Consider the following 14197-nt stretch of genomic DNA (forward strand, 5'->3'; position numbering starts at 1 on the left):
AATGAGTTAATGGAAATCTTTAAAATTTTTCAGGATGAGAGAGACCAGAGAGACCTGGAGAAAGATGATGAACTGGAACTGAAAAGAAGTCTTTTATATAGAGACTCTGCCTATGACAGTGACCCCGAGTATAGGTATGAATGAAATATATGTATATCCTTCTCATAGTTCCTATAAAAATAACTGTTTTATAATCTGCTGAATTTGTGGGAAATTTAGACTCAAAAGGATAATTAGTATTTATTTTTAACTGTAAATTCCTATTAAAATTTTAATATGTTTGCATTACTGGAACTTATGTGTAAAAACAAATATAGTCAATTATTGGTGATGCCTTTCATCCTACTTAAGATTTGTCTGCCCTGAAAACTCACATACTTCAGAATGTATTTATTCTAATATAAAAAACAGTTCTTATAATTTTAGACCATGAGCCCACCTTTTTTAATAATTTAAGATCAAATTCTGTAAGAGCAAATTTTGTTCTCATCTAAAATTTGAGAAATGTTAATAATAACATTTGATATGAGCAAATTTCATCAAGATTTTTGACAGCTTGTGTCAACTGACATAAATTTAATGCAATATTAAAAACTGTAAATTTTGGATTTATACCACTAGTTACTGTAATATATAGCTTTCACCTTCCTGAGATTCCTGAGGAACAAACAAAACTTCAAAGAATGGAATATTTTTTAATTGCTAACTTGGGTTTTGCATTCAAATCTCTGATCTTTACTCTGGTAAGCTAGGCTAGACCATCTATGAACATGTGAGGACTCCTTATGCCCCTTACACAGAGTATAAGTGGGAGTGTGACTTCCTTTCTCGAAGTTATTGCCTCCCAAGCAAGGAGCAACCTGGGCCTCTCTTTAAAGTAAATAGTTTATTATAGGTAAATTTGAAGGTGAAGCAATCCAAAGAGGAAAAGAAAGATTCAGAGGGTACACACCCTGAGGAAGAGTATTTTTTACCCTTTGTTATTCTTCATTAAAGGCATATTCCCTAAATTGTTATATGGATTAGCATCCCGATTTTGGGTGCTTAACGCATATAATTAATTCTAATTTGGGCAAGAAGTGAGAAGAGTTGATACAGGAAAGAGCTTCATTTTCAAATTATCTAAGTTGTTTGTTAAAAATATAGATTTCCACTTTTTACCCCCATAGATGCTGATTCTTATATATAAGTAACACATGGAAATCTGTACTTTAAGAGATATCATGGGGCCAGGTGCAATGGCTCACGCCTGTAATCCCAGTGCTTTGGGAGGCCCCCGTGGGAGAATCACCTGAGGCCAAGAGTTTGAGAATAACCTGGGCAACAGAGCAAGACCCTGTCTCTACAAAATAAATACAATAAAATTAAAAATGGGATATCATGGGTAATTCTAACATAGGTAGATAAATACTACATTTTCAAAAGTGCTGCTGTCAATTTAAAGTTTGCCATAAACCCCAATATTGGTTCTTTTTTCAGCTCACCAAGCAGTGTTATTGATTAAGCTTTTGATCACCCTGAACAATTTGGTACCTCTCAAATGAGAGTTAAGCAGGGTGTCAGAAAAGTTCTGCTTACACATTTTTGAGGTCACTTTATAATCATTGCTGCTCCTCTTATATATACACTTGAATCAATCGGATGAAGTGGTCAGTCCTTCAAGACTTTTAGAAAAGTATCTTTGATATTAGATCCAGAAGCTATTGAAATGATTAGGATATTATTTTAGTTTTATCCTCAAGTAATATTATGTACTAGGCCAAGAAGTCCTCCTGTTCTGCTTTCCATCTCAAAGATTAGAGGAACTACACTCAAAGTAATCACCTCCTTGCCAGCCTTGAGGTTTCTGTCAGTAAAAGTCAAGAGAGAGTTTGCAGTCTTGACTTACTATCAACCCTCTACAGATGCTGTTTGACACAGGCATCATGAAGAAGTTTGCATGAATCTCTGGAATGACTGAGCGAGGAGCTCAGCAAATCCTTTTCCCCCAAAGAAACAAACTGAACAGAACTGTCAAAAACAACAATTTAAGAACTCCTGGAATTGACCAAAAGCATATAACAAATTGAGAAGCATTTATCAAGAAAATCTTCTGGTTATACTACCTAAAAGAAAGAAAATCAGCATATTGAAGAAATATCAGCACTCCCATATTTATTGTAGCATTATTCACAATAACAAAGCTATGAAATCAACCTAAGTGGATGAATGGGTAAAGCAAATGTGGGAAATAGACACAATGGACTATTATTCAGCTATTTTAAAAAATGAAATCTTTTCATTAGCAACAACATGGGCAGAACTAGAGGACATCGTGTTAAGTGAAATAAGCCAGGCACAGACAAATATTGCATGTTCTCACTCATATGTGGCAGCTGAAAAAGATGATCTCATGGAGGTGGAGAGTAGAATAGTGATTACCAGGGACTGGGAAGGGGAGGAGGAAATAGAGGGTGAAGAGAGGTTGGTTAATGAGTAGAGAAAATACAGTTATGAAGAAGGGATAAGTTCTAGAGTTTGATAGCCCAGTAGGGTGACCATAGTTAACAGAAATTTGTTGTATATTTCAAAATAGCTAGAAGAAAGATTTGGAATGTTTCCAGTACAAAGAAGGGATAAATGTTTGAGGTGATATCCCAATTACCATGATTTGATTCACTACACATTGTATGCATGCATCAAAATATCATATGTACCTTAGGAATATGTACAAATATTATGTATCAATTTCAAAGTTAACTTAAAAAATTTACTGAATATCAGAACAGTTAGAGCCTGTGACATTATAACCTGGAGGTTCCATCCCCATCCACCACTCCCCAGCTCCATATCACAAAAGTTCTACTAGGGAAGTCATGTTAAAATACTGGCAGCTCTGCTCCCAGAAATAACTAACTATATGGAGCAGAGCATGGGAAATTCCATTAACAGAAACAATAATGGTTTATTGGCAAACAAGGAAGGGAGAACTGAAGTTTTAGTACTACCTGGCAAACAAGCAGAGGAGGCCTGAAGTTTTAATACTGGTTGGGGCAGACAGTAAAGATCTGAGAGAAGATAGCCACAGTTGGCTGGCCTTGATATCAAGTTGTACGTATTCCTGGTTGGCTAGAAGATTATGTTAATGCATAAGGCTATACATATGCATGAGAGAGATTGGTGAAGGCCCTAATGAGCCACTAATTTATGATTGAATGTGAAGCCTTGTGAAGGCAGAAAGTAAAATGCAGGGCAGACTTGTAAACTAGATAAACTTTGAATATACTACCAAAGCCACATATCGATCCATTGGCAAAATATGGAAGCCTTATAGGTTTACTGGCTCTCACTAGTCATTTGCTAGCCACTAAGCTATGCTAACTCCGGGGTAGCCCCTGAGAAGCCAAGACAAGTACCACATGTTCTCATTGCAAATAGGAGCTAAACAATGGGTACACAAGGACATACAGAGAGGTATAATAAACACTGGAGATTCTAAAAGGTAGGATGGGGTTGAGAAAATACCTGTTGGTTAGCGTTCACTATTGAACCATGAGTACACTAAAAGCTAAAAGCTCGGATTCGCCATTATGTAATATATTCAAGTAACAAAACTGTCCTTGCACCCCCTAAACCTATAAAATAAAATAGCAACAATTAAAAAAATAAAGAAACAGACACAGGAGCTGGGCAGTGTGAATTCACAGTATCAGTCCAGGCAAATCATTGAACAAAGAATCGAAAAGGCCAGAGTTTCTGCAGTCTCAACTAGATCTAAAACATTGTTTTCTACAAAAACTTTGAGACATGTAAAGAAAGAAGTATGACCCATATATGTGAACAATGAATTACTGGAAACTGTCTCTGAGGAATTCGAGATGTTAGATTCAGCACACTTCAAAGCAGCTACATTCAAAGCTAAAGGAAAGCGTGTTAAAAAATTGAAGTATGACAATGAATCATCAAATAGAGAACATTAATAAAAATCATCAAATAGAGAACATTAATAAAGAGATATAAGTTATTTCTTTGTGTTTTTCCTCAAGAAAAATTATGCTCGTCACTCAATACTTTTTTTAAAGTCTATATACACATTGAGGTTTTCAGCCATGAGGTCTAGCAGGTATTCAGTGTTCTTCTACAGGAATTGCAGAGTGGGAAAATATAGTTTGCTATGTTATCTTCCAGGTATCAGCTTATCTATGATAGTTGTCTCACGTCTTCTATCACCTTTAAGTTGAAACTCATTTGAAAGAAATCTCTTATCAAGAACTGAATAAATGACCCCTTATTTCTGACATCTTTGGTTTGGGGAGCTGAGTAGGGAAGGAATCAACTACCCATAAGATTTCCTTCTCGCTTTTATATTGTGTGGCTTCTAATACATTTTAGACGTTTGTTATGATAGCCCTGCCAATTCCCAGGGCCCTAGAGGATGCTTCTTCTTCCTTTTAGTACCTTCTACATTTATTTCAAATTTCTTCTGTTTTCAGGAGATTTAAAATTCTCTCTATGGTTGTGTGTTTCTCACATCACTATTGTATTTCAGCATTAGCCCAAATTTTAATGACCAGGCCTGAAGTGATGGTTCATGTAAATGGGAGTTGGCAACAAAATAAGAAAAATAAAGATAAAAATAATTTTAAATTTGTGTTTAGAATATTATCTCTTCTATTATGGCTGTTATGTGGAATTTTTAACACTGTTCTTTTATAAAACTAGCTATTGATAAAAACTGTTTTCTATTTGTTTATGCCTAATTTTAAGGATATTGACAGTAGGGATATGCTCAACAAAAATGTTTCAATTATGAAATTATTCATAACAGTTTCAATTTGAGTAATTTAAATTTTCCGTTTTTTTCAATAAATTGGTACATCATAATTGTACATATTCCTAATGTACATATAATATTTTGATGCATGCATACAATGTGTAGTAAATCAAATCATGTAGTAAATCAGTTCTTTATATTGGGAACATTCCAAATCTTTCTTCTACCTATTTTGAAATATACAACAAATTTTTGCTAACTATGATCACCCTACTGAGCTATCAAACTCTAGAACTTATCCCTTCTTCATAACTGTATTTTTCTACTCTTTAACCAACCTCTCTTCACCCTCTATTCCCTCCTCCCCTTCCCAGTCCCTGGTAATCACCATTCTACTCTCCACATCCGTGAGGTCAACTTTTTTAGCTGCCACAGATCAGTGAGAACATGTGATATTTGTTTTTCTTTGCCTGGCTTATTTCACTTAACATGATGTCCTCTAGTTCCACCCATGTTGTTGCTAATGAAAAGATTTCATTTTTTAATAGCTGAATAATATTCCATTGTATCTATTTCCCACATTTGCTTTACCTGTTCATCCACTGATGGGCACTTAGATTGATTTCATAGCTTTGTTATTGTGAATAATGCTGCAATAAATATGGGAGTGCTGACGTCTCTTCAATATGCTGATTTTATTTCCTTTGGATATATACCCAGCAGTAGGATTACTGGATCAAAAGGTAGTTCTATTTTTTTTTTTTTTTTTTTTTGAGAAACCTTCATACTGTTTTTCCTAGTGGACTATACTAATTTACATTCTCACCAACAGTATATGAGCAGTCCCCTTTCTCCGTATCCTCAGCAGCGTGCATTATTTTTTGTCTTTTTTAATAAAAACCATTTTAACTGGATTGAGATGATTTCTTACTGTGGTTTTGATTTGATTAGTGACATTGAGCATTTAAGAAATATAACTTTTGGCCATTTTTTTTTCTTCTTTTGAGAAATATCTATTCAGATCTTTTGCTCATTTTAAAATCAGAGATCAGATTATTTTTATTTTTTCCGCTGCTCAGTTTCTTATATATTCTGGTTATTAATCTCTTCTCAGATGAGTAGTTTGCAAACATTTTCTCCCGTTACGTATTGTATCTCTTTACTTTGTTTATTGTTTCCTTTGCTGTGCAGAAGCTGTTTAGCTTGATGTGATCCCATTTGTTTATTTTTGCTTGGTTGCCTATGCTTTTAAAATGTTACTCAAGTAATCTTTGCCCAGATCAATATCCTAAAGCATTTCCCCAATATTTTCTTCAATAGTTTCATCCTTTCAGGTCTCACATTTAAGTATTTAATCCATTTTAGTTCGATTTTTGTATATGGTGAGAGATAGGCATTATATTTTTATCTTTTGCCTATGAATATCTGGTATTTCCAGCACCATTTTTGGAAAAGACTGTCCTTTCCCCAATGTATGTGGTTGGTTCCTTTGTCAAAAATGAGTTTACTGTAAATGTGTGGATTTATTTCTTCATTCTATATTCTATTCCATTAATCTATTCGTCTGTTTTTATTCCAGTACTATGCTGTTTTGGTTACTATAGCGTCACAGTTTAATTTGAAGTCAGGTTATGTGATGCCTCTAACTTCGTTCTTTTTGCTCAGGATTGCTTTGGCTATTCTAGTCTTTTTTTTTTTTTTTTTTTTTGTTTGTTTGTTTGTTTGTTTTTGTAGTCCCAAATAAATTTTAGGATTGTTTTGTTATGGTTGCTGTGTAGAATGTCATTAGTGTTTTGATAGAGATTGCATTGACTCTAGATTGCTTCAGGTAGTATAGGCATTTTAACAATATTGATTCTTTCAATCTATGAACATGGATATCTTTCCATTTTCTTGTGTTCTCTTCAGTTTATTTCATCAGTGTTTTATAGTTTTTGTCATAGCAGTCTCACTTTTCTGGCTGAATTTTTTTTTTTTTTTTTAGTATTGGAAATGGGATTGCTTTCTTGATCTCTTTTGCAGATTGTTTACTCTTGGCAGATAGAAATGCTGATTATTGCATGTTAATTTTTTATTTTGCAAGCTTACTAAATGTGTTTATTCATTTTAATTTTTTTGGTAGAGTCTTTATGTTTTTTAAATATAAGATCATGTTTTCTATAGAAGGGAATAATGTGACTTATTGTTTTTCAATTTGGATCCCCTTTATTTCTTTCACTTGCCTAATTGCTCTGGCTAGGACTTCCATTACTATGTTGAATATAAGTGGCGAAAGTGGGCGTCTTTGTCCTATTTCAGATCTTAGTGGAAAGGCTTTTCATTTTTTCCAATTCAGTATAATATTAGCTGTAAATTTGTTACATATGGCCTTTATCATTTTGAGGTATGTTCTTTCTATGCCCAGTTTGTGGAGGGGTTTTATTATGAGTGGATGTTGAATTGTATTGAATGCTTTTTCAGCACCCGTTGAAATGATTATACATTTTTTTTGTTTTTGATTCCGTTGATATTATGTATCACATTTATTGATTTGCCCATAATGAACCATCCTTGCATCCCTGGAATGAATACCATTTGATCATGGTGAATGATCTTTTTCATGTGTTTTTGAATTCAATTTTCTAATCTTCTGTTGAGGATTTTTGCATATGTTCATCAGGAATATTAGCCTGTAGTTTCTTTTTGTTGTTTTTGTCTGGTTTTGGTACCTAGGTAATGCTAGCCTTGTAAAATGAGTTTTCTCATATCTTCAATTTTTTGTGATATTTTGAGTAGACTTCTTGTTAGTTCTTCTTTAAATATTTGGTAGAATTCAGCAGTGAAGCCAGAGATCCAGGGCTTTTCTTTTATGGGAGACTTTTTATTACTGCTTCATTATTGTTATTTATTATTGGTCTATTCAGGTTTTGTATTTGTTCATGGTGTAATCTTGGTTTGTAGGTTGCGTGTGTCCGGGAAGAAACTTTACAATCTAACAGGCCTGGGAGGTCTAATCTATAAAAAGTATTTCATTGACCTTGAAGAAAGTCAATTATTTATATAAGAAAATAAACTCAACATTTTATCTATAAAAAAATGTAATTCCAGAATTTAATGTTTATGTTAGTAAAATTATAACACTGATAACATGAAGAGTGCTATTAATCCTTAAGAAAGAGTTACCTTTTCTTTTCTGTCTTCATCACAGCCAGCCCAGTCTTAGTCTATTTCATTAGCTTCCTATGGGCTTGCTCTCACTTACATGTGCGCGCTCTCGCACGCGCTCGCTCGCTCGCTCTCCCTCCCACCTTCTTTTTTCCTTAAGACCCTCAAAACTACAGTTGATCCTTTCACTTGAAACTCTTCTGCCTTGTTTCCATTTTCCACAAATGTTCATATTTAGCCTAATTTTCTACTCCTTGAGGGCAATAGCAGCATGGCATAGTAGAAAGCGTCTTAGAGCACACATATTGTCTTTTTTATTTTGCCACTTACTAGCTGAGCAGTCTTAGGCAAGTCACTTAACTTCACTGAGTCTTAATTTCTATGTCTACCAACTTCTAAAGGTTGTAAGATGTATTCATAAATAGATATAAAGTACCTGGTTTCGTGTTTCTTATTTAATAACTTCTATGTTTAAATTTTAAAACAATCCTGTAAAACTAAAGTTAAGGAAGCTGAGACTCTGGATAGTTAAATTGCCCAAGGTCTCACAGCTTATAAAAGACTGAGCTGGAATTCAGTTTCAGGTGTGCCTGACTTTTAGCAACTATGTATTCTTTTTTTTTTTTGAGATGGAGTTTTGCTGTTGTTATCCAGGCTGGGGTGCAATGGTGCGATCTCAGCTCACTGCAACCTCCGCCTCCTGGGTTCAAGCGATTCTCCTGCCTCAGCCTCCCGAGTAGCTGGGGTTATAGGCAAGTGCCACCACACCCAGCTAATTTTGTTTTTTTTAGTAGATATGGGGTTTCTCCATGTAGGTCAGGCTGGTCTCGATCTCCTGACTTCAGGTGATCTGCCCGTCTTGGCCTCCCAAAGTACTGGGATTACAGGCATGAGCCACTGTGCCCAAGCTGTGCATTCTTATACTGGCCATACCAGGCCACCTGTGTTCTGCTTTTATTATGCTGTACCTGTGTCTGTTCTCTGAATTCCTTTTTCACTCTAACACAAAATTTTCATTTTACTGTTTTATAACAGTTTTACACAGATACTTCTGCTTCCCCTTTTAAAATGTCCCTCTCTGAAAGCACAGGCCTTACTGTGTTTTATTTTTCACAGCCCCAGCAGAGTATTAAATAGCTGTAGAGTACTCAATAAATATTTGATTTACATGGTACTATCTCTAATTTTGTTTCATTATTATTTTGAATCTTTTATATCCCTTTTTATAGCTCATGTCAGCAGCCACGTGGCACTTTCCATTTGGATGATGGCGAATACTGGTCCAACAGGGCAGCCTCTTATAAGGGAAAATCCCACCGACCCATCTTTGAGAACAGCATGGACAAAATGTACAGAAACTTATACAAAAAGGCCTGTAGTTCTGCTTCACATACACAGGAAAGCTTCTGAGACCATCCACGATAAAACGCATGAGTGTCCGTGTCAACCTCTCAATGAAAATGTTTGATGTGATCAATATCTGTATTCCTTTTTTAAAAAAAAAAAAAACAAATGGGATTATAACTAGGTACAATAGTTATACTTGAATAAGTTCATTACTTCAAATGGTAAATTATCATAGGCAAGCCTTTTAAAATAATTATTACAGAAGAGTCTGCTGTGTTGCAAATATTAGAGCTCTGTCACACAATCACAATTTCCAATATATGACAAGGATATTGTTACATGTACATCTCATCTGCAAATCCAAGAATAGTTCCTTTCTAGAAATGTTTTCTTTTTTTTTTTGCCTTACTCACCTTGCAGTTTTCTTATCATCTGCTCAACTGGTTATCTTGCCTGTTTAAGATTTAATTAATATTGACTACCTTTTCTTGGTGATGAACAAAATGATATCCTATACAAGAATGAATTTCCTAAGGGTTTAAACCCTGTTTTCACTCACATTTTCTACTTTTTCCTTTTTTAGAACAGACTATTATATTTCTTAGCTCATAGGTTTTCTTTTTAAAGACTATATGATCATTCACTCCTTTTTCTCTGGAAGAACCACCTAAGTTGCTTATAATGCATAGCAGTTAGTTAGAAATATCAGTGGCCATGGATGATCGAAAATTTGAATAACTAATTTTTAAAGATAAAATTCTTTCCATGATTTTTTTTCTAGGGCCATACCTTTTGGTGCAACCAGAATCAGAAAATTGCCTCTGTTAGTAAGCTTATAGAAACTCAAAAATAATAATGGAATTATATTGTAATTTGACTCCTTGGAATTTGTGTAAGTACCATATGGCCCAAGACAGTATTATAGTATCCTAACTTTAAAAAAACACTTGGAACCACAATGCGAGTAAAATATTATAGCAGAACACTTTGTGGTAGACACTGAAAATGTTGTTGATTGATGGATAGAATTAACTTCTTCTCCCCAACCCCAACACACACCTGTAAAGCCAATGATACTATGAAGATACAAAGAAATCAACTACTTTATATTTACTAGAGAGTGAGGGGAGGGAAAGAAGAGAGTAGGAATAAGTGAACTGGGCTTATAGTCTTGAAGAGTTGACTAAAAGATAGTATTAGAGTTGACTAAAAGATAGTGTTTTCTCATTGACTCTGTTTTTGATTAATTTTACAGTTATGATTGAAAAAGAACAAAATGAACTTCCTTTAAAATGAAATTAAAATGTGAAACTTGGTGACTTTTTTGTCGAAGAACTTGTTAACATCATGTTAAGGGTGCTTTAGTATCACAGTCTGTGATACATCAGAAAGGGCATTAGAGCCATCTCTATGAGCCAGGAGTCCTAGGCTTTAGTGTCCCGTGTCTGCCATTTTCTAGCTGAGTCTATTTAATGCTCAGATCCTTTGTTTCCTCAGCTATCAAATGATGAGAATGTAGTAGACCCCAAACTATGTTCCGTGGACCCAGACCACTGTTTTAGGAGGCGATTGTAGGAATGTGGATATAAGTGTGTAATTGGTCTTCTAAGTTTAGGAAAATCTGTTTGCTACACACACACACACACACCTCTTAGAGAGTCATATGTAGGATTATAAAAGTAAAAAGAGATTATCTTAATGCTGGAATAGTGCCTGTAAACTGGGGTTGTCTACAGCAAACTAGGATGTATAGTCACTATGCTCATTTGTGAACACTAGCCTGTTAGAGGCTTTAAGAAAATTCTGGTATAAAACTGTTTTGCTCTGCATCTAGTAGAGAGCCTGGCCTGTAATTGATGTTCCTTAAATATTTATTGAATTAACCCAGAATTTTCTAAACTAAATTTAGCATGTAACACTATTTGTTATTCTGGCCACCATCCCCCATTCCCCTAGCTCCTCACACTACCTGCCGATGTAATCCTCAGGTACATGTGGATACCTAGGTTATGGAAATGCTGGACTACACAATTGATGAGTTACCCTCTGGCTGTAGATTATATGATGAGGTATTTTACAATCAGCTTTTGAGGGTCAACATTGAATAATGCTCTTTTTGAAAAAATTGTATTCTCAATGATTTTCTTTGGGAAAATGAAAATTCTTTTGTTTAAGAGTTGCTGTTTGGTGAAAAGAACAAACATGACTTTCAAAGAAAATGTCTTACTATCACCAAAATCTCCTGAGTGAGTAAGTACCACAGAAATTACTTATTGCACTTGTATCTGCCATTGGCTGTGACAAAGGCTGCAAAAAGTAGGGCTGAAAGGGAAACTTTAGAAACTAATATTCCGAAAGATGTTTTCCTATGGATTAAGTTTAGTGTCTTTCTGAAAGTTGGGGGCAAATTTCCGGATACTAATAACATCTTTGCTAAGTGTCTGATTATCTTCTGTTCCCTAGGAGGAAAGAGTGGTCCATGTTGCTCTAACTATTACTATGAGTGCTTATGCTGTATTGTTTTTAAAGAGTAAAACCTTTAAGTACTAATAGTTGTCTTTTCTCATTCACAGGAGCAGAAAGGTGCAGTTGTTTATTCTCTTAGCCTTTTTTTCTGTATTTCCCACAAATCTAGAAATAATTATTGGAGTTAATATAAAAGATAAATAGGCTTTTCTTTTTATTTTTTAATTTTTTTCTTTAAATTACAAAAAACCTGGGGATTTAGGAAAATGTCAAAATCAACAAATAAATAAAGATGAATCATTGGAATGAGACTCTTCCTTGGTTCTACTGGCTAGTTATATAATCTTATGTAAGTCATTTATGCTTCTTGGAGCTCAGTTTTCTCACCAATAAGATGATAAAAGGGTTAATTTAGAATGATCCTTTGACGTTTCGTAATTGTACGATTAATATGTATGATCAGGAAGTTCTAGGCAGGCAGAGTTGTTTTCTGACTTCCAAAGATTAAGCCCCTGACTAAAAATCTGGAACAAGTAGAGAATTTTCATTACTGTGTTCATTTACTAGTAATAACTTTATTGAGATATAATTCACTCTGAAAAAGTATACAATTAAGTGGTTTTTACTGTATTCTCAGAGTTGTGCAACAATAACCACTCACTAATTATAGAATATTTTATAATTCCCAAAAGAAATCCTGTAACCATTAGTGATCACTTCCCACTACCTCCTCCCCAGAACTCCTGGAAACCACTATATGCTTTTTGTCTCCATGCCTATTCTGGATATTTCATATAAATGGAGTCATATAACATGTGACCTATTGTATCTGGCTTCTTTCACTTAGCAAAATATTTTGAGAGTTCATGCATGTTGTAACATGTATATTTAATTCCTTTTTATTACTAAATAATGCATCATATGAATATACTACATTTTGTTTATCCATTCAATTGATAAGATATTTTGGTTGTTTCCACTTTTTAGGTATTCTGAAATGCTGCTCTGAACACTTGTATACAAGTTTTTTGTGTGGACATATGATTTTATTTCCCCTGAGTACACATCTAGGAGTTGACTTGCTGGGTCCTATGGAAACTATGTTCAACATTTTGAAGAACTACCAAATTGTCTTTCAAAGTGAACGTACCATTTTACAATTACTGTGTTGATCTTTATCTTACCTTAGGATCTTAGGCAAGTTATACATTCAAGCCTCATCTATATATTCATCACATATATATTAAGAACTATGTTAGAAATAGAGGGTATATAATTTTAAAATGTATCTTTAAAAGTGTGAAAACAAAAACAGTGTATTTAAACATTTGCAGTGGTTTGGTGACTTCTGTGGTATGAAAATGCAAGAATGGGGATAAAGGCATTCTAGCTTGATGAAACAGAACATGCAGAGGCATGAAAATGGGAGGGAGCATGATTGTTCAGGAAACTCCTCCAAGTGCTTTAGCTAGAAGTGGTGTGCAAGGTTGCAAATACTGTGGTAGAATATGACTAATGCAGTAAGAGAACTACAAAGAAGTCTAGAGCAGCATTAGAAGAGGTGGCCATTGAGCTGAATGTTGAAAGATTGAGGGACTTTTGAGAATAGGAAAACAAGGTGGAATAAAGTAAATATTGATCAGATTTTACAGGGGTGGAGGTGGAGTTTAAAATATCCAGTCAGTTAAGAATAAATATCTAGAACTTGGGAGAACTCAAGAATACAAAACACATTTTGAAGTCAGATAAAAATAATGAAGTCAGATAAAAATAAATGAAACTCTACTTTTTGTTTTTGTATTACTTTATATGTGACCATAATAGGCACCCTGAGAGTGCTGGACCTCGAGTAATTGAATGTTTTGCTAATTAAGGAGGCTCTGGTGGTAGTGAGATAGTTTGAGGGCAGCCCTTTTAAAAATAAGATAGACAGCCGGGCGCAGTGGCTCACGCCTGTAATCCCAGCATTTTGGGTGGCCGAGGTGGACAGATCACTTGAGGTCAGGTATTTGAGACCAGCCTGGCCAACATGGTGAAACCCTGTCTCTACTAAAAATACAAAAATCAGCCAGGTGTAGTGGCATGCGCCTGTAGTCCCAGCTACTCGGGAGGATGAGGTAGGAAAATCACTTAAATTTGGGAGGTGGAGGCTGCAGTGAGCCAAGATTGTGCCACTGCACTCTAGCCTGGGTGACAGAGCTCAAAATAATAATAATTAAGAAAGAAATCCTCCTCCTCCTAACTAGCTACAGTTTCAATGTACAAAATGAAGAGGTAAGAGAGAAAATCCAACATTTTGTTAATGTGTTTATTATCACTGAATGATATACTTTGAGTTTATATGATGTTTCCTCAGATAATCAGTACTTGTGACTGTTCGCCTATTCACAAAATATTCCAGGCAATCTGCAAGACATTGAATGATAACCAGAGATAAACAAAAACACAGTTCCCAATCAGAGTGTGTGTATATGGGGGCCGGGGAGA

At 34.8% G+C, this 14197-nt stretch overlaps 1 protein-coding gene across 7 annotated transcripts in view; it reads left to right on the forward strand.

The window, feature by feature from the left end:
- Positions 1 to 12016, forward strand: part of SPATA6 (spermatogenesis associated 6) — a 178886-nt gene extending 166870 nt beyond the window's left edge. For 6 of the 7 annotated variants that reach the window (XM_077991555.1, XM_028844159.2, XM_077991547.1 and 3 more), the window contains 2 exons: positions 34 to 134; positions 9127 to 12016. In XM_077991555.1, coding sequence (XP_077847681.1) covers positions 34 to 134; positions 9127 to 9307 — 282 coding nt within the window. In that variant the 3' untranslated portion in view covers positions 9308 to 12016. 7 annotated transcript variants of the gene reach the window in all.
- The last annotated feature ends 2181 nt before the right edge of the window (positions 12017 to 14197 follow it).

Source organism: Macaca mulatta, chromosome 1, assembly GCF_049350105.2.
Source record: "Macaca mulatta isolate MMU2019108-1 chromosome 1, T2T-MMU8v2.0, whole genome shotgun sequence".
Classification (NCBI taxonomy): domain Eukaryota; kingdom Metazoa; phylum Chordata; class Mammalia; order Primates; family Cercopithecidae; genus Macaca; species Macaca mulatta.